This window comes from Physeter macrocephalus, chromosome 6 (assembly GCF_002837175.3).
Source record: "Physeter macrocephalus isolate SW-GA chromosome 6, ASM283717v5, whole genome shotgun sequence".
NCBI lineage: Eukaryota > Metazoa > Chordata > Mammalia > Artiodactyla > Physeteridae > Physeter > Physeter macrocephalus.
Genome location: NC_041219.1, coordinates 53,974,492 through 53,994,274, shown reverse-complemented (window position 1 = coordinate 53,994,274; position 19,783 = coordinate 53,974,492). Strand labels below are relative to the sequence as shown.

The 19,783-nt window shown below is 60.5% G+C and overlaps 1 protein-coding gene across 1 annotated transcript in view; it reads right to left on the bottom strand.

Moving 5' to 3' along the window:
- The window catches only part of CACNA2D4 (calcium voltage-gated channel auxiliary subunit alpha2delta 4), a 101,747-nt gene that overhangs the window by 72,894 nt on the left and 9,070 nt on the right, over positions 1 to 19,783 (bottom strand). The window contains exons 2-14 of the mRNA XM_024128972.1: positions 17,839 to 17,864; positions 17,460 to 17,615; positions 13,438 to 13,519; positions 12,039 to 12,155; positions 9,134 to 9,193; positions 8,354 to 8,516; positions 8,010 to 8,141; positions 3,626 to 3,686; positions 2,864 to 3,014; positions 2,011 to 2,085; positions 1,654 to 1,743; positions 1,465 to 1,578; positions 1,051 to 1,129 (exon numbers count right to left, since the gene is read on the bottom strand). Of these exons, the coding sequence (XP_023984740.1) occupies positions 1,051 to 1,129; positions 1,465 to 1,578; positions 1,654 to 1,743; positions 2,011 to 2,085; positions 2,864 to 3,014; positions 3,626 to 3,686; positions 8,010 to 8,141; positions 8,354 to 8,516; positions 9,134 to 9,193; positions 12,039 to 12,155; positions 13,438 to 13,519; positions 17,460 to 17,615; positions 17,839 to 17,864 (1,306 nt within the window). The remainder of the gene's footprint in view (positions 1 to 1,050; positions 1,130 to 1,464; positions 1,579 to 1,653; positions 1,744 to 2,010; positions 2,086 to 2,863; positions 3,015 to 3,625; positions 3,687 to 8,009; positions 8,142 to 8,353; positions 8,517 to 9,133; positions 9,194 to 12,038; positions 12,156 to 13,437; positions 13,520 to 17,459; positions 17,616 to 17,838; positions 17,865 to 19,783) is intronic.

Genomic DNA, 19,783 nt, shown 5'->3' with positions numbered 1-19,783 from the left:
CATGGCCGCTGAGCCTGCGCGTCCGGAGCCTGCGCTCCGCAGCGGGAGAGGCCTCAACAGTGAGAGGCCCGCGTACCGCAAAAGCAAAAACAAAAAAAAAGAGCAAATGCCTTACAAGGCTGTGACAATTTATCACATGACCGCTTGTCACCTCCCACAGAACAGTGTCGCCAGCTCTGGGGAATGGGGCAGCTTTCATTCCCAGGGTGCCTCTTGTCTCGGACCCTTTGACCACGCTCTTCCCTCGGCCCAGAACACCTTTCCCCGCTCTCTGCATATGACTCACTCCTACCACTTCTTTCTGTCTCACCTTAGAACCCTGTCCTTCAGGAGGCCCGCCCGGACCCCCCAGACGCGGGAGGGCTCTCCCCTCGCCCAGCACCCTGGGCAGCCTGTGCCCCTCTACCCCTCGGCGCGGTGCAGATGGTCCCACCACGGATGCTCATGTGTGCGCCTCCCCGACTGGACTGGGCCTTCCTGACCGCGTCGACCCCCTGGGGCCGGGAGGGTCAGCAGCCCCCAGCAGGTTCTCAGACGTCCTGCTGGGATCGAGGAACCCGAGTCGGCACCTCGAGGCCCGGGTCTTGGGTTCTGGCCAGAGGCAGATGAGGGCTGCCACACACAAAACGTTAATCTAAAGAAAATGACGGCCTCTGCCTTTCGTCTGGAGCAGAGACAGAGCGCACACGGGCTTCCTCTGCAGCAGCAGGAACGGAGGCTGGACATCAGGGACGACTGACACTGAAAGGTCGGGCCCATGTCTACATGGTTTTCCGTGTGGCGCTCTGGATAAGGCTTCTTTGAAGAGAAGCAGAACTGGAGTCACCCCCTGCAGGTGCGCTGCGGGAGGTGCCATGGGGGTGAGAGCCCCGCAGGGCGCAATCGACATGGGTCTTGCTTTGCCTCAGCAGGAAGGGGGCGGATGCTGTCACCTTTGCTCTGGGCCCCTTTGTGGGAGGCCCGGCTCAGCACCTGCGGGGTCCGGGGAAGCCCTCCCACCTGCGCTCGGGTGAGGCCGCCGGACACCCTGCCTCACATGGCGTCACCCACCTTTGTTGTTGCACGCGATCCACTTCAAGTGGCCAGCAAAACTTACTTCCTTGCCGATCAGGTAAGTGAAGACCCGGACCTGGTGGGCGAGACACGGCGGACTCAGCAGAGTGCCGGCCGCGAGGGGCCTGACCGTGTCTGCGTCTGAATCTGGCGCCGGGTCTCTGGATTCTGCACTTTCACCCCTTGGCGTCAGGAAGGGCCCGGGGCCCAGGCTCGCGGGGCGCCCGCCCGGCGTGGAGGCCTGCCCGGCGGGGCTCACGGCCGGCGGGCTTCTGTCCCTGCCGTGCCCTCGCTCGGGGCCTCTGGCGTCACCCCGATGCGGGAACACCGTCCTGGGGCTGACGGGGCGGGGCGTGCGGACACGGCAGGAGAAGGCGCTCCCCCGGGCCCCGCCCCCGCCCAGCGAGGAACCTTGCGCTGCGGCCGGGCGTATTCCTCCAGCGCTGGCTTGTAGTCCTCCACGGCCCCATCGGTGATCAGCATGATGGCCTGGCTGCACAGGCTTCCTTGCCCGGCCTCCTGGAACTGTGTGGAGGACGTGGCCGTGACTCCCCGTCTCCCCTCACCGCCCCAGCGCCCCTGCTCCGCCAGCTGCCGTACCTGCTGCAGGATCTGGAAGGCCTCACCGAGGGCTCGGCCCACGGCCCCCACGCCTTTGGCCATCAGCTTGTCCACCAGCTGTTTGAAGTGCTGTCCCGGGTAAGAGGATAGGGGAGGGTCAGCCGGTCAGTGGACCAGGGAACCTCCTTCCCCTTTGGTTGTACTTTCTGAGGCTGCGCAGAGCTATTTGCCCAGAAGAACAAGATTGCGGGACCCATCCCCTACTTTCATGGCTGGACCCCTGCAGCAGATGTTTCTCAGACGCTCCCAGGATAAGCCGAGAGGGTGTGAGTGGCCGGGTGCAAGGCCACCCTCGCCACTGGATGGAGATGCTGGACCAGCGCCAGGTACACTCACCTCTCGGTTGTCCCGATCCGCCTGGACCAGGATCCCTTTAAAACAAGGCTCGAGGTAGTGGATGTAGTCGTTGTACTGCAGAGGGCAGAACACATAAGGCCAGTTTGGAAAGTCAGGGCCCAGTGACGGAGCTCACAGCTCACAGCGGGCCAGGGGTGGGGTCACCCGGGCCCCTGTGTAACATGATCTTGGGGGGCCCCAGGTTTTGGCAGTTTTCTCTGAGTAGAGGGGAGGGAAGGGTAGGGCCTTAGCTCTAAACGTTCTCCCTCAAGTCCTGGCCCCTGGCATCTTCCCAGGAGGCCAGCTGGGTGCCGTCCATCCCTGGGGCTCACGGAGACCAGGAGTTACCTAACTCTCCTCTCCCGTTTCCTTCTGTTTGTCCCTCCACTTCTTCACCTTTTGGGGGCAGGTGGAGAGACCCTCAGGAGAGTCGCTGTGAAAGCAGGACCAGGGGCTGCTGGCCCCCCCCTCCCGACCTGTCTGGATTTGGGGAGGAAGGAAGTAGGACCCTGGGATCACCCATCCTGCAGATGCAGGAGGCTCCTCCCTCGGTGGCGCCAGGCAAGGGCACGCGGGCGGGGCTGAGTTAGGGATCTACTCAGATACCCCTTCATCTGGACTGGACCCCAGCCTCGTCCGAGAACCTGAGTAAATCTACCAACTCCGAGAAAGGGACACACGCGCTTCCCACGTAATTTCAGAGACTGCGGAGCCCTGGAGGCCTGTCTTGGGTGGGGAGCCCCAGCTTCAGGGGACAGGGTCCTTCACAGCACGAAGCATCGGGTGACCGCGAGTACAGGTCATCCTGGTGCAGGCAGAGGACGGGTTTTCCGGAACGGGAAGGCGAGTTTACCGAGATGATGTTCACGAAGTCGTTTTCCCCCAGCGTGTCCAGGATGGTGGAGACCGCGTGCTTGGCGATGGCCATCCGCAGCCCCTTCATGCTGCCACTCACGTCCACCACGATCACGATGTCCTTCGGGGACGTGGCGGCTTGTACGTACCTTTAGCAGAAAGGAAGGGACAGGCCGACGGTGGGAGAGCCAGAGCCCAAACCGCCGCCGCCCGGCTCTCCCTGATTTCCATTCAGACTCTGGCTCAAAGTTCAGGTCAACGCCCGGGGTTTCTCGGGTCCGGAACCACTCGGTTCTGAAGCCATTTCGGGTGCAGTGGCTGGGACTGTGCCCATCGAGTGGTCACGTGCTGATGGTGACCCTTGTCCTCTTTGTTTCGGGCCAGCCCTGGTCCCGGGGTGCTGGCACTGGGGAGGGAGGGAGAGGGACGCCCCCTCAGGCCAGGTCCCAGACCTGCCAGAGGAGGGGTGAGGAAGGAGGGGAGAGCCTGGCTGAGGGCTGGTGCGAAGACAGCTCAGAGCCCCGGGAGGAGGTCTGGGGCGGGGAGGACAGATGCGGTCCGGGCTGGAGCAGAGCAGCTGTAGGGGGACGGCGTGGGGGGAGAGGGATGCAGAAGGACACTCTTCTCCTGCTGTGCTGGGTTAGTTCTACACACCTGCGGCCCTGGGCTGGGCTCGGGGCAGGCCCTGGCGGAGAACGAGGCAAAACCCGAGCCTACAGAAAGATGCTGGCCCCAGAGGCCTCGCCCCGGGGACGCTTACCAGCCGCGGTTCCGGCAGTCGAAGGCGATGACCCCGTTCTCATCAGGCGTCCATTTGATGCCTGGGGAAAGGAAGCCTGGTGTTTTCGCTAGCTCAGACCCCGGCATGGCCAGGCCCCCGGGGCAGTAGGCCGGCCCCTGTGAACTGAGGCTGCAGCAAGGAGGGAGGCCGGCTCTTGGAGCGACTCTCGCCTCCCAGCGGCCCCGAGCCAGAGTTGGGTTAATTTCATAGGTAGGACCCCGCCCCCCGCCCAGCCATGTGGTTCCTGGGACTCATCGGTGAGGCTAAACTTCCCGTCAAACTAGACGGGGAGGCCCAGGGGCGTGACTATTATTTAGCGTCGCTGCCGTCCAGCAGAGCGGGGACAGAGCAGGCGCGAGCCAGGGCTCTGAGCGGCGCCCACCTGCCTCCAGGCAGGCTCAGCTGTCGGCACTCACGCCCTTCCTGTTGGCTGCGGGCGCGCGGTGATTTGGCTTCAAGACCGAGCTCCTAAAGGTCGGGCCTTCCCGGTGCCCGCGGGCCTGACACGGATTCCCGGTACAGCAGCGGAGAGGGGCAGCTGAGGCGGAAGTTCTTGGCTCTGAACCAAAACCTTAGAAGAGGGCTTTGGTGGTCCGGGTGGGGTGCCCTCCGCCCCGAGCAGAAACGGAGGTCAACCCTCTCAAGGGAAGCTTTCCCAAGTCGGGCCTCACGGGCCGAGGTCACCACGTGCGTTAGCAACAGGCCCCCGTGGGCGAGAGGCAGCCGAGGCAAGAGCCATGAGCCGCGTCCTCCCGGGACGACGGGCGCTGCTGAGACAGGGAGACGAGAGCGTGGCCGTTGTGGAAAAGGGCCGAGGGGCGGCCTCAGGCACGAGGGCGCCACAGGCCGCGCGAAGCACAGCGCTCGCTGAACGGAGACCCGCAGGAGTAAGAGGTGAGCTCCGGCTCTGCTCCACGGATGTAAGTACGTGGTTTGCAAAGGACAAAGGGGGCGATAATCCCCCGCCTAGCAGAGTCACCGAGCTCCCAGGTCCCTGAGAGACACAGAGAAAGGCCTGCACACGTTCCTAGGTTGTTTCTGCAGGAAGCAGACGCCACCGATGAAAACTGCTGACCGCGGGCACATGGACCCCAGACTGGCTGAAACCAGATGGATGAGGCTCGAAACCTCACTTTGACGCCAACCAATCTAAGAATTGAGCACGAACTGATCAGCCTCCCGCGCCCTCCCCGCCCCGACACGGCCCTTAACCCCTTCCCTAGAAGTCCCCAGGGAGCTGGGGCCCTCTCCCTCCTTCTCCCTGGTGCACCAGCTCTCCTTTCGATAAAGACGCTTTGCTCCGGGCTTCCCTGGTGGCGCAGTGGTTGAGAGTCCGCCTGCCGACGCAGGGGACGCGGGTTCGTGCCCCGGTCCGGGAAGGTCCCACGTGCCGCGGAGCGGCTGGGCCCGTGAGCCGTGGCCGCTGAGCCTGCGCGTCCGGAGCCTGTGCTCCGCAACGGGAGAGGGCACAGCGGTGAGAGGCCCGCGTACCGCAAAAACAAAAACAACAACAACAAAACGCTTTGCTCGCCCATGAGTCTTGTAGGAGTGATGTTCATTGCTATGGTCTTGCTTTCCCAGAATCTAGAGAGAGCGCCTGGGAACACAAACAAGGGATGTTTGTATCAAATAACACTGAGAGCATCTAATTTGCGGGGATAGAAACAGGGAAACAGTAGATGAAAATAAGTCGGGGTGCGGAGGTGGAGGTGCAAGTGGGAGAGTTCTAAAGTCCTTTTTTGACTGCAAGGAGGGTGAAAATATTATTTTAATTGTTATATCTCATGTTAAAAATGTTTGATAAAATAGCAGGGCTAATTACTAAAAGAACGGGAACAAAGGAATAAGTTCCAAACTGACAGAAAAAAGAGAAGTAAGGGGGTAGGGGAGATTTATCAAAAAAGATAAATCATTAAAAAAGACAAAAAAGATGAAAAAAGGAAACATAAAACTAGAGGGACGAGTAGAAATTTAAAAAATAAGATAACAGCGTGTCCGAATATATCAACACGATACATGGAAACGTACTTAACTTGCGAAATGGTAAAAGAGATTGTCAGTTTGCATAAAAATTAAAAAGCTATAAGCTATTTTCAAGAGATACGGCTAAAACAAAATGACATAGAAGATTGGAAGTAAAAGGATGGAAAAAAATATATATGTCTGGCAAATACCAACTGAGAACGTACTGGTATCACTCTATGAATACCAGACAAAACAGACTTAAAATAAAAAGTGTCATAAGGGCTAACAAGAGTCAAGCAGACATAAAATCAGCAAAGACATAGAAAATCTAAACAATACGATGAACAAGCCTGATCTAACGACGTAAGCAGAATTTTTCATCCAACAATTAAAGCACACATATTCTGCTCAAGCACACATAGAATATTTACAAAACTTGATGACGTAGTAGGCTATTAAACTAAATCCCAACTAATTTCATATAATCAGTACCACATACACTGTGTCCTCTGACTGCAAAGCAACTGAACTAGAAATTTTTTTTTTTTTTTTTTTTTTTTGGCGGTACGCGGGCCTCTCACCGCCGTGGCCTCTCCCGTGGCGGAGCACAGGCTCCGGACGCGCAGGCTCGGCGGCCACGGATGGCTCACGGACCCAGCCGCTCCGCGGCACGCGGGATCCCCCCGGGCCGGGGCGCGAACCCGCGTCCCCCGCATCGGCCGGCGGACTCTCCACCACTGCGCCACCGGGGAAGCCCTGAACTAGGAATTTACAGTAAAAAGATAAATATAAAATCCCTTTGTATTTGGAAATTAAAAAAGCACACTGTTAAATGACTGAAAGATCAAAGAAGAAATCACAGGGGAATACAAAAATATTTAGAAGCAAGCCATAACTAAAACACTACCCTGACGCCAGAGAGCACAGGCAATCGCTTCTGTGTGTCAAAGGACACAGTCAACAGAGTGCAAAGCGACCCAGAGAGTGGGAGGGAGTCCGGACCCACAGAACTCCTGCAACTGAGCAGCAATGGTGACTACCCGGCTTAAAATGGGCGAGTTCTGTGTTTGCACGCAAGTTGACGGCTCTGGAAGCCCTGATGTGGCGGGATTTCCACCCCGGGGAAGGCTCGAGGCACATGCGAGCTGCCTGCAAGCATTTGAAGGGCTGCTCCATGGAAGAGGGAAGAACTCGTTCGTCAAGACTCCACAGAACAGAAAAAGAACCAAATGGCTTGTTGTGCATTGGGGCAGAGACACGAGGTACCACTGAGGGGAAGCGGTGAGCCCTGAGGTCCCTCTGTACTCCTCCTAAGAGGGGCCCAGGGGACACACATGGCTGTCCTCAGGACCCTCTGAGACAGGCTGGGACCTGGCACCCGGGACCCTCTGCCGCAGTGCTTGCACCTGGACAGACGTCTCCTCCAGCAACAGAATACAAAGCAACTATGAGGAGCTAAAAATACCTGCGCGCCTGCAGAGCTGGGGCAAATTATGGACAACGCGATACAAAAAGACCAAAAAAACCCAACTGCCACTTCTGAAGGGCCGGGAGCGAACGCAGGGTACTGGGCACGCCCCCTGCGCTCAGCACCGGAAAGGGGCGGGCGAACCCCCTACGCCGCCCGTCCAGCCCGACCCCTGGACTCACCCCTACCCTCACCCCATATAAGGAGCCAGCTCGCCCCGCCCCCACACCCCCCAGGGAGTCAGCAAGGGAACCTGTTGTTTGTTCTCACTCTTCCTGCCGCAGCAGGGGCCCCAGTAAAGCCTCGTCTGAATTTCTTGTCTGGCCTCTGATCAATTTCTATCGACTGGGGAAGGCCAAGAACCCTGGCCAGTAACACCTTCCGGTTCCTATCTCAGAAAACAGGGCCATATTAAGGCTTTCTGGACAGGGGGCTAAAATAAGAAGAGTGGGCATGAGCTGTGGCGGTGAATTATTTTAAATGAGAAATAAAAGAAGGCAGAGCTCTTGGAGGCCCCGTGGAAGGGCTTCTGTTTTCTGTTCGCTGGTAGACAAGGGAGCTTTCCCCGCTGCCTGCCGGGTTGGCCGCTAGCCTGTGACACTTCCTTCCCTGCTGTTGAACGAGTGACTTTGCCCCACTTCTCCAGCGAGGGTGCAGCCTTCTGAAGGTCGGAATTGCTTTGCCCTTCTCCTTTCCACCTCCCACGTGCTTCTCACGGGACGAGAGTCCAGGTGGGCATTTATTGGCTGGTTACCGAGGCATCATTTGTTCATTCCTTCATCAGCTTGAAAGTGTGCTTATCAGGTGGCGAAGGGGATGGAGGTGGGGTTGGAGGTGCTTTTGGACCAGGGTCCACCTCCAGTGCCTCCGTCGCCTCGTTCCCAGAACCGGAGCCCCGAGGACCGTGGAGATGCCTCCCAGCGGCCTCACCTGGGTAGATGCGGAAGAACCCTGTCGAGCTGCCAAAGTACTGCCAGGTCAGCGTCGGGTCTCTCCGGAAGTTCTCCACAAAGACAGGGTTCAAGGCTTCGGACATGTAGATTCCATTCAAAATATCCGGGTCTGAAGGGTAAGATCATAGGAGGAAGTGCAGGGGAAACGAGATCAGCCTTCCCCCGCGGAACACGCGTGCACACGCGCGCACACACGCTCGTGTGCCCACAGGCTGCAGCGACGCCACCCACGACTGCTGTCCACACCCGCGCTCCTCCCCCCCCTCCCCGGGGACCCCCGTGTGCTCCGGGCGGGGCTGCGGGCTGGGGTCCGGCGGGCACCTCTGTTGTAGACATTGGTGGGCAGCTGCACGCTGCTCAGAGACGTGTTCACCGGCAGGTTGCTGAAGTGCGCGTTGGCCGCCAGGACGAACTCGGCCCCCAGCTCCACGTGGGCGCCGCTCGCGTCCTTCTCGTTGATGAGGGCGGCGTTGTAATAGTCAAACTAGGGCGACACCAAGGAGACGGGAGGGCAGGGGGCCCAGGGAGGGGAAGGGGAGAGAGAGAGCGTCACACGTGATGGATATCGGACAGACTGACCGCCACGTCCACACTGGCGGAGGATTCCGGCCACGATCACTGGTTCGGGGCAAATAGCCATCCAGACGTTGGATCGGACGGTTGATTCTTCTGGGTTTTGGTGTAAACTGTCTAGATCAGTCCCCACTTTGGCGTGTGTGGACGCAGCCAGCGTTGGAGACTGACAGGCGGACACGGATTCAGGGAGAGGTGGACAGACGGAGGCAGCCTGGCCAGCACCCCGAGATCTTGCGGGAGGGGGAGTGCTCCTGGGGGACAAAATGGGGGTCCCTGCCGGGGGGGGGTCCCTCTGAAGAGAAGGCCTGCAGCCTGGCCTCCGGCCCGCCATAAATGTCTCCTCAAATACTCACAGTGGTTCAGAATCAAACCTCTACAGCTTCATACAGACCTGTGCACATTGAAAGACAGAGGCGGGCCTATGCAATTCCCACCCCATGTCCCATCCTCAGGTGGCGCCAGCCCCCGGGGCGTTGGGACATTAGTCACCGTACCTCCCGGGGCGGTGGGGGCGGGAGGACTCACCACCAGGGATTCGTCGAATGTGTGGTTCAGGTCGGCCTCCTCAGCAGCCTCGACCAGATTCTGCGGGCGGGGACGGGAAGGGGAGAGTCAGCGGGGGCAGGAGGCCAGAGGCCCCGTAAGGTCCCCTCCCCGGGTCCACCCGCGAGAACCGCGGACAGACTCTGGGACCGGCCCCTGCGCACGAATGCGCACAGCGTCCCTAGTCACGGTAGCCCGAAGGCAGGGGCACGTCACAGGGACAGGAAGCCAGTCTGGAAGGTGACACACTGAGTCCTTCCAGCTACGTGACATTGTGGGAAGGTGAGGCTAGGGACACGGCACAAAGGTCAGTGGTTGCCCGGTGTTTGTGGGGAGGGAAGGATGAGTAGCCGGCAAACAGGATTTCTTAGGGCAGTGAAACTACTCTGTATGCTCTCTGATGATGGAGACACGTCGTTATACGTTTGTCCAAACCCCCGGAACGTACACCACCAAGAGTGAACCCTCACGCAGGCTGCGGACTTTGGGTGACAATGACGTGTCAGTATAGGTTCGTTAATTGTACAAACACACCGTCTGGTGGGCGTGTGGATAGTTTTGGGGAGGCTGTGTTTGTGGAGGCGGGCGGTAAATGGAAACTCTCTGTACTTTCTTCACAATTTTGCTGTCTACCTGAAACTGCTTTAAAAAATAAAGTCTATTAAAATGTGTGTACGTGTATCTACCTCTCTCTCTCTCTCTCTCTCTGTATTCAGTCTGTACATATTCAGCAGCCAAAAGGTGGAATCAGCCAGTGTTTGACCTTTTGTATCTGGAGTCTTTCACTCAGCACAATGTTTTCAAGGTTCATCCATATTTTAACATGTATCAGACATGTTTAACATGTATTCATTTCTTTTTATTTCTGAATAATATTCCATTTTATGGATATCCCACATTTTGTCTATCTATTCGTCAGTTGGTGGACATTTGGGCTATTTCCAAATGGAAATTCCTCCATTTGTGACAACCTGGATGAACCTGGAAGACATCAGGCCAAGTGAACTCAGCTGGATGCAGAAAGGCAAATATTGCATAAAGTCACTTACGTGTGGATCTAAACTAGTCAAACTCCTAGAAACAGAGGGTAGAATGGTGGTTGCCAGGGTCTGAGGGAGGGTGCAATGGGTGCTGGTCAAGGGGTACAGAGTTTCAGTTGCGCGAGATGAGTGAATTGTGGAGAACTGACGCACAGCAAGGTGGCTTAGGTGACAATATTGTGGGGTGCGCTTGACCTTTGCCAAGAGGGTAGTTCTTGGGTGTTCTCACCTCTCGCACAAAAAGAAAGAAAGGGGTGGGGAAGGAGGGAAGAAAGAAGGGAGGGAGGAAAATACCATTTATCCTTAATGCATTGTATGCTTGATACAATTACTATTTGTGAGTGACGGATAAGGTGGCTGGCTTGGTTGGCGTGACTGTTTCACAGCGGATGTGTATATCAGGTCATCAGGTTGTACATCTTAGTATACACAACTTTTGATTGTCAATTACACCTCAGTAAGCCTGGGGTGGGGGAAAGGGGACCAGCGCTCCTATCTGGCTTTGCCAGGGGGAGCCGCTGCCCTCTGGGTCTCTATAAACTGGGCAGAGCAACCCTTGCTTCCGTACTCCCGACCCCCAATGCCGAGATGTGATGAGGAAATTCCACGGGGCAAAGATTATTTTAGTGCCGCTCTCCAGGCAATCTCCCCACGGGCACCCTCATAGAAGGGTCCGTGGCTGTGGCCCTGGGGGCACCCCCAGCAGGGAGCAGGGCCTCACGCCCGGAGAAGGTCCACAGAGCAAGTGCCCCCTGGGTTGGTTTTCCATGGTGAGGCCGTGGGAAGGACGCGGTGCCCCTGGAGCCCCCGGAGCCCAGTGCCCTGGGCTCTGGAGGTGTCTCAGGACCTCCTGTGCTCTGGCGCCAGGAGGGCCGGCACCTAAAGAGGGGCATCTCTGTGCCCCGGTGTCTGCACTCCGCCCAGACCAGCCGACTGAAGGAGGCGGGTGTTACTGCTGTGTTGGCTTCTCTGGGGGTCAGCCTCCCCTGCTGTGGGCAGTCCCCAGGTATCCCTCATTGCTTCCTGACGCTAAGACCCCCTGCCCTAAGCCTGTAGAGAAGAGGCTGCAAATCGTCACAGGTGGGAAAGGGGGCCCCGGCAACCTGCGGGGAGGCGGGGAGGTGGGCGGACACCGGTGGGGCTGCAGCCTGTCCCCCCACCACGGCCACCCTCGCCCGTCCTCTGCGCAGCCTCGGCCTCCCCTGCGGGTCCACCAGCCCAGACCCCTCTCCTCCCTCCTGAACCCCCAGAAGGAGTTCCTTTGGGGATAACGCTGGTCTGGGGTGGCCAATTCCTGGCACACGGCACCTGCTGGTTTATACCAGCCGGGTCCCCACCCGGGTCAGGGAAGCACTTCAGGCCAGGGAAGTGACACGTCCCGTTTCTACCAGGCCAAGCCAGGTGGCTGTGCAGTGACGAAACACCTGGGCCCCGGGCCCCCATCAGGGCAGCACTTGGGTGCCATGAGGGCGGGTCTGTGTGGCAGGAGGGGAGAGGCTGGGGGAGGGGGAGGAGGGAGGGAGTACACATCACCCGCCCTCAGCCCGCTACGCCCCCACCAGTCACTCAGCCCGGGACTCCTGCTCTGCTCTGTCCCATCACTGAACCGGAGGTCCTGCCGTAGGGTCCTTCTTAACACCGTGGGTTGACCCTCCCGCCCTGGATGCTGTTCCCTAAGGCAGGGTGCCCGCCCGGCCCTCCCCTCTCTCCCCTCTCCCCCCCAGCCCGTCCTTTACAAGGGTCTTGTGGCTCAGGGGCTACAGGGCAGGAGAAGGTGGTGTAGGGGGGCTCAGGGAGGGGGTTCCGTGTCCGGGGCGGGCAGACCGCCAGCCCGCAGGCCTGAGCACCTGGACGGCCGCCACTTTCCTGCGGAGCATGGTCTCCATGTCCTCCGAGAACTTCCTCACCAGCTCCAAGCCATCCACCTCCTTGATCTTCAGACTGGGCTCCACGTCCTTGTATTTCTGTTCAGGGGACGTGGAGAGACACACGCCTGTGGTCCTGTACCCGGACATGCACCCCCGGCTGCCGGCGGCCCCCGCCCTCCCCACTGGTGCCTTCACACTGGGGCCAGGACGGCCCTCCGTCCTCGTAAAACCTCCCCCAACAACCGACGAGAGACGCCTCTTATCAGATGTCCTCTGATCCACATCCTTCAGAGGGAGGCTGAGGCCCAGAGAGGTCGTGAACTTGAGCGAGGTCACACAGCCCGCGCAGGGGCTGCTCTCAGGGGCTGTGAGGCTCGTGGTGTCTGCGCCCCCCATGCGCTGCAGGGGTGGGTGCTGCCTGACTCTCGGCCAGTGGGCCTGGGGGCATTAAGAGGGCCGCTGAGTCGCCATCTGGGCCCCCGGGAGGCACTCCCTCACCGTGTGTCCTGGGTGCCACCTGGGCAGGAGTTACTCAGCTCCCGAAGCTGGAAGATGCGTCACGTGCAAGGCTTTTACCCAGACGGCCACAGGGTGGGGGGAGCACGTGTGGGGTGGCGAGGGGAGCCGGCATTGCTGCTGCGGCCCTGCGGTCAGGACAGCGGGCCCCCAGCCTGGGGGAGGGACAAGCACGGCCGCAAAAGCCGGAGGCTGCCCTTTCCGCGGCACTGAGGGAGCGGTGCTGAAGCTGCAGTGAGGCTTAGGTGGGGCACATTGATTCTCAGCGACTGGCAGCAGGGCGGCGGCGCCACCCTCGGCGCTGGCCCGGGAGTCGGGGTACCAGCGGACGGGAGCTTGCGGGGGCCGGGTGAGAAGCCGGCTGTCAGCCTGTGCACAGGCAGCTCGCCCCCGCCCCGGGGCCAGGCAGGGCCGGGCTGGACTCACCGGGCCCCGGTGGCTCTCCAGGGCCCCGGACGCGGCGGCAGCTTGAGCACCGGGGGGGCGGCTCTCCGCGAGGGCCTTCCCGCCGACCTCTCTGGCTCCCCCGGCAGCAGGCCTGCGCCCGGCCCGCCCGCTCCTCCTCCCCTTGGTTCCTCACCCCGCCGGCTCCCCGCCGGCTCCCATCCAGGCGTGCGCTTCCCGGGCCCCTGAGCTGACGCTGCGCTCCTGGCCACCCGACCGTACTGCCCCCCGGCCCCCCGACTTGCTCTGTGTCTTGGGCAAATCATTCCCTTCCCTGGGCCTCAGTTTCCCTATCTGAAACGGGGATTGGATTAGCTGACCCCCAAGGGCCCTCCCACTCAGACATCCCGCTTCTCCACCAGGACGGCTTAACGCCCAGCTGCCCTGGGAGCCTCAGGGTGAGGGGGCGGCCACTGACCTTCTGCAGCAGGAGGGAGCCCGAGTACTTGGTGACAGTGTCATACAGGTCCCCGCCGAAGGTGTCCGCCCACAGCTTCACTCTGCAGGACGGCGGGGGGACGTGTGTGTGCCCTCACGCGTGAGCACACACACGGGGCCACGCGCAGACACGCGCACACACAGGAGGCAAGTGTCCACGTGCAGAGACACCCACCGATGCACGTATACAAACCCGCACAAACATGCAGGCACACACGTAACACACACACACACACACACAGATGCACACGCGCACAGGCCCGCATGCAATCACACACACTGACGCACACCCGGGGAAACACACCAGCAACTGTGGTCCCTCCCGGCCGGGGCAGGGACCCAGAGGACCCGTCAGGCTTGGCAGCTACCCTGTGATCCCGACACCCTTGGCTGGGGCGCAGGGGCTGAGCGCCCAGAGCCAAGCCTACGCCCCCGCCCCCAGAGGGCTGGAGAGGAAGGGATGAGGCCGGGGTTGACCAGGCAGGGTGGGGGACCCTGGGGACTCACACAGCTGCAGCTCCTCGGCCAGTCGCCCCCCAGTTGCCCCGCGCAGGCACCGTGAGGCAGGGAGGCTGGGGCTCTGAGCCGAGTCTGAGAGGCCGGGGCCGGCGGGCAGGGAGGGGGAGGCAGCCTCACGGGGATACCCGTCCCCGCAAGCGCCCCAGGGTCCCGCCCTTGGCTGGGGGTGGGGAGGCCACGCGGGGCTGTGCCTGAGCCTCTCCAGATGGAGCAAAAGGAGTTTCCCCACGTGATCACGCCAGGGTCAGCATTCGCTCGGCCGCTCAGCCGGCCATTATCGAGGCCCCACTATGTGCTGGGCATTGTGTGTGGGCATGAGCCGCGCCCAGTCCTCGCCTTTGTGGACCAGTTAGTTAGAGCGACACCCCTCCGCGTACGGAGGGCGCGATCCACGTTCGAAGGGGCACCATCGAAGCTGGGGGAGGGGTGGTGGTGGTGAGGGAAGGCTTCCTGGCAGAGGGGGGCTCTGACTCAGTGTTGAAGTCTGGGAGAGTCTCCCCCATCAAAGAGCCTCGGCAGAGAACTCTAGGTAGAGAGGATAGAGGAGCTTGGAGGGGGTCAAAAACTGGGACAGGGGTGAACAAGCCTGACTCCACACTGGATCTGTTTCTTTTATTTTAACCTTTGTATTCCATTGCTTTTGCTACAAGTTAAGAATGTTGCCTATAGCCTGAAATATACAGGACAGCCCGTTCTCAAGACTCTGACCTTTAAAGGTGTAACACTTTTCATGCATCTAGAGATAAAAAGTTGCAGAAGAGAGAGTAACATTTGCCTTGTTGGAGGTTTTTCTTTTTTTCTTTTCGTGGCTGAGAGGCACCCCCTGGGGGATCCAGGGATGGGACCCAGGCCACAGCAGTGAAAGCACCAAGTCCTAACCACGGGGCCGCCAGGGAATTTCCTTGTTGGAGGTTTATAGGAGCATCATGACCTGACCTATGTAGACAGCTGTAAGAACAAAGGATTCCGGCGCCAAGAAGTTGGCAACAGGCAAACACACCGGCTCCCCTTTTAGTATAAAAGCAGCCTGAATTCTAACCCGGGTGAGATGCGTCTTCGGGACTCTGGTCGCCACCCTCTCGGTCTGCTGGCTTTTCCAAAGAGAGTCGCCATTTCTTTGCCCCAACGACCTGTCTCTCGATTGACTGGCCTGTTGTGTGGCGAGGAGGACGAGCAGGACGAGCTTGGACTTGGTAACAAAATGACCTCCAGGTCTCCAGCTTGGGCGTTGGAGCCGGTGGTGGTATCATTGATTAAAATTAAGACTATCAGGACGATCGGGGCACAGGCTGGGGAGGGCAGAGGTGATGCGTGCAGCTTGGGAGAGGCAGGAGGTGCGGTCCCTGCGGCAGGGCTACTGGGTGCGGCTGGGCAGCTGTGAACTGCCCGGCTCCAGAAGGCACCCAACACATTGCATCTGTTTTTTTTTGGGGGGTGGGGGATGTGGACCATTTTTAAAGTCTTTATTGAACTTGTTACAATATTGCTTCTGTTTTATGTTTCAGTTTTTTGGCTGCGAGGCCCTGACCAGGGATGGAACCGCATCCCCCCACCCCCACCCCGGGCACTGGAAGGTGAAGTCTTAACCACTGGACCGCCAGGTAAGTCCCTCGTATTGTATCTGGTAAGACACAGACTTGAATTTAAAAGCTCCAGTGACGTTCAGGAGGAGCAGCCCGTGGCAACGGTATGTGGGTCTGGCCGGTGGGGTCAGGGCTGAGGGTTACTGGCTGGTGGGTGGGAGCTGGGTGGCCGACGGGCTCACAGGAGGGGCTGTTGGCCCAGAGGCTCTGCGAGCGAACGACGAACCCGGGGAAGCAGGGGCGCTCCCGCGGCAGACGGCCGGAGAGGGGCATTAGAGGAAGACCAGGGTTAACGTGGGCGCCCCGGCAGACCCGGGAGAGCACTGAGGCTCAAGAGAAAAGGAGAGCCGCGTGGCCGGAGCAGGCCAGGAGGAGAAGCCAGGAGTGTGTACTGGGTGGGGCGGGGAGATCTTGGGGGATCCTGGTGGGAACAGATTTGGGAGGCGGGAGAAGCCGGGCAGGCAGAGGAGGCTGAGCCCTGAGTGGGAGGGGAAGGCGCGGGGGAGATGCGGTCTCGGGGGCGGGGGAGGGGAGACTGGGAAGGATTCACTGCGGGGCGGGGATCGGGAGCCCGGGGGAGGTCTGGCTCCAGGGTGGTGGGCGCGTGCAGACACGGGCGTGGCTGTGGGCCCTCCCCTCGGCGCAGGCTCGGCCTCCCCGTGGGGCCGGTCCCCCTCTACGCAGGCCTGGGCTCCAGCCACGTCTAGCCGGCACCCAGCCTGTCCCTGGAGCTTGCCTGCACTATTAGCTGGGGTGTGCCCCGGGGATGAAGGCTATTCTCAACACCTCCCTCCACGATGAAGAGTTCAGGCTGGCAGCGGGTGTGGAGGTGAGGTCCCAGCCAGGCCGCCTCGAGTTCAAGTCTGGCACTGCCATTTGCCGGCTGCGTGAGTGTGGGGTGGCCGTCTAACCTCTCTGAGCTCGTTTCCTCTACTGCAGAGTCAGGAGACCGTTCCCCACCTCACCGTGTGGGCTGGAGGGTCATCTGCGGAGCACCTGGCAGCACCAGGCCTGTAACAGCTAGAGGTGGGACCCCTCGATGGGGACAGAGCCGCTCAGACCCCGCGCTTAGCTCAGCTCCACACAAACCCCAGGCGTGCGTGGGGCTGCAGGTCCCCCTCTGTGAGACACGAGGCTGGCGATAGCCTGACCGTCCTCCTGGGCTCAGGTGTGATGAGCAGGTAGCCCCTTTAGTCCAGAATGTTCTGCTCCCACACGGATCAGAACTGTCTTTAACGGAACCGCCAGAACTAAGGACCAAAGACCAGACGCCCCCAGCGAGTCGCACGTCAAGTTAAATTATACCAAAGTGTGAATGACCGATAGCTGCCCTGGAGCTGGTCTTAGTGACAGGATGTGGGACTGGGGCCTGGAGCGAGGCAGGCGGGTGTAGAAGGGGAATGGAGACACCCCCCCGGCCCCCGCCGTGCACATCCACCTGCTCCTGGCTGCACGAGCTGTTGGTCGGTTTAGGACCGCTTTACCCTCTCAGAATGTTTCCTAACGAATCCTTGCGGAGCCGAGATGGTCACGTCCAGCACCTCAGCTCCTACTCCAGCTGCCTCATCGTGTGATCACCCTGGAAGGAGCCTCGCCCTCAGGTGCTGCGGACACTGCCTGCCATCCCAGGAGGAGTGTGGGCCCCTGTGATCAGTTCTCCTAGGACTGTCAGGTGTCTGGGCAGGGCGTGAGGGTAGGGCCCCATATGGCAGAGATTTGGGGCAGAGAAGAGGCCGGTGGAGAGAAGGTCTTCACGGCAAGACAGGGGGAGCGGGCAGCCGGGCCCTGGGAGAGGTTGGAGGCTGGGGGAGGCCGGAGGCTGGGGGAGGCCGAGGAGTGAGGTCGGCTGGGGAGGGGAGGGAGGGAAGGGTTTATGGGTGGGGGTGCTCTTGAGGCTTACGTTTCCGGAGGAACCCTGGCCTGCCCCCGCGCGGGGGACAGGGACGTGCTGCACAGCAGGCACAGGGTGACCGCCGTCTTCTGCAGGGCGGCCCGGGCCTCTGGCCACCGGTGGGAGGGCATCCTGCCGTGGGTGGAGCTGGGTTCTGGGTGGATCCTGGGGGGTCCGGGCAAGGTGCCCCTGCTGGGGTCAGGCCAGGGAGAGGAAAGAGCAGCCTCAGACCCCGAGCTCTGTCTGCCCGGACCCCTGGCACGGCCCCGAGCCTTCTGTCTTCCGGGTCGGGGCAAGCCTGGGGTGCCCCAGCCTCCAGTCGGGTCCTGGCTGCAGTGCCCGGTGTGTGTGGGGGTCCCTTCTCTGCCCTGCAGAGGGGCCGCCCTACCTGAGCAGCAGGTTCCAGGAGAGCGGCTGATGGGAGAAGGTGTGACAAAACGAACTGGTTAATCCACCGGCCTCCTCTCTAATCCCCGCCTGACAGCAGGAGGAGGGCGGCGGCAGTGACTTTGCGGGATTACCCTGGTTTCAGAAGGCAGGGCTGGCTCACCCCACGAGGGTCAGAGCACAGCCTCCTGCGTTAAAGAGGCAGACCCGTCCCTGGAGAGCACCCTTCTGCAGTGACGCTGGCCCTGGACGCGTGTCCAGCGCGGTGACTTACCAGGGGCTGTGACAGACCCTCTCCTTAAACCTCAGAACGATCCTGGGGGTCAGTGTCAGCACCCCTGTTGGCTCGGGGAGGCTAGGGGACAGAGGGGGCCCCGTGCCGGCTCCTGTGTCCAGGCCGCTGACTTCGGCCAGGTCAGAGGTAACGTCCACAGCCCGTGGCCTCACCTCCCCCGCGTCTCACCTGCCCCGGTTCTAGGCTGGGGACCCATCTTCCGGGCAGCTCCAGGCCCCTCCCTGCCCCCAGCCCTTGTATGGAATGAGCACATAATGCATGTGAAAGGAAGACAGTGCAAAGCCCCGCTGGTCAAGGCCTCCGTCCGTCTGCATTTCAGCTTCTCCTCCGGCCCATGTCCCCTCTGCCGGGTGGTGCCGGAGGGGCCCTGGGCCTTGGGGGTCCAGCTCAGAGGAAGCCAATGGGGAAACAGTTTGGCTTGTGTGGCCACCTAGACAGCTGTGTGCAGCCATCCAGGGCAGGGCGGCTCCAGGGACACTCCCTGCCTGCCTGCGGGGCCAGCGTCAGCACCCCTGTTGGCTCGGGGAGGCTAGGGGACAGAGGGGGCCCCGTGCCGGCTCCTGTGTCCAGGCCGCTGACTTCGGCCAGGTCAGAGGTAACGTCCACAGCCCGTGGCCTCACCTCCCCCGCGTCTCACCTGCCCCGGTTCTAGGCTGGGGACCCATCTTCCGGGCAGCTCCAGGCCCCTCCCTGCCCCCAGCCCTTGTATGGAATGAGCACATAATGCATGTGAAAGGAAGACAGTGCAAAGCCCCGCTGGTCAAGGCCTCCGTCCGTCTGCATTTCAGCTTCTCCTCCGGCCCATGTCCCCTCTGCCGGGTGGTGCCGGAGGGGCCCTGGGCCTTGGGGGTCCAGCTCAGAGGAAGCCAATGGGGAAACAGTTTGGCTTGTGTGGCCACCTAGACAGCTGTGTGCAGCCATCCAGGGCAGGGCGGCTCCAGGGACACTCCCTGCCTGCCTGCGGGGCTGCTGGCCTCGTGACGGGACACCCAGCTGCCGCGTGACTGCCCCGCTGGCAGCGCGTGGGAGGGGACGGAAAAAAGGCCACAAGCCGGTCCACGGAAGAGTCTTCCAAAGACGGAAGCTGCCAGCAGAGGCCCTGGTTCTCACCAGGGCCCGGCCGTCCTGTTAGGAAGCGGTCGATGCTGAATGTCCGTAATTATAGACGCACACGCCATAAGCGCTGGCTCCTCTTCCGACGGGAATTACACGTGACAGAATTTGATCGAAATTCTTATGTCTGTGGGTCCAAACGGGTGACAGCACCCCGTGGGTCACAGTCCTCGCCCTCCACGGGTCAGAGGGCTTCTTGGCGTATCTTGTCCTGACCAAACCTGCCGGTTCCAGCAAAATGGCACGCGGGGCTGCCACAGACGCAGAAGAATGCCAGGAGAGGCACGTGTTCCCGTGACAGACTCCTGTGTGTCCCCAGCGGGGAGTCAGCGCTGTCGGAGGGGGTCTGTTCCCAGGCTCAGCCCGGCAGGGCAGCGATTTCGACAGGCACTTGAATTCTTCCGAGGAATGCTGAATTTCAGATGGATTCTGCGTACCTTTCATTATGAATTATACCAAGATTAGGAAAATCATCACAGAGGCGTGTGGGTCAATTGATAAATAAAAAGAATGTGTAATTTTTCTAGGTTTTGTGATT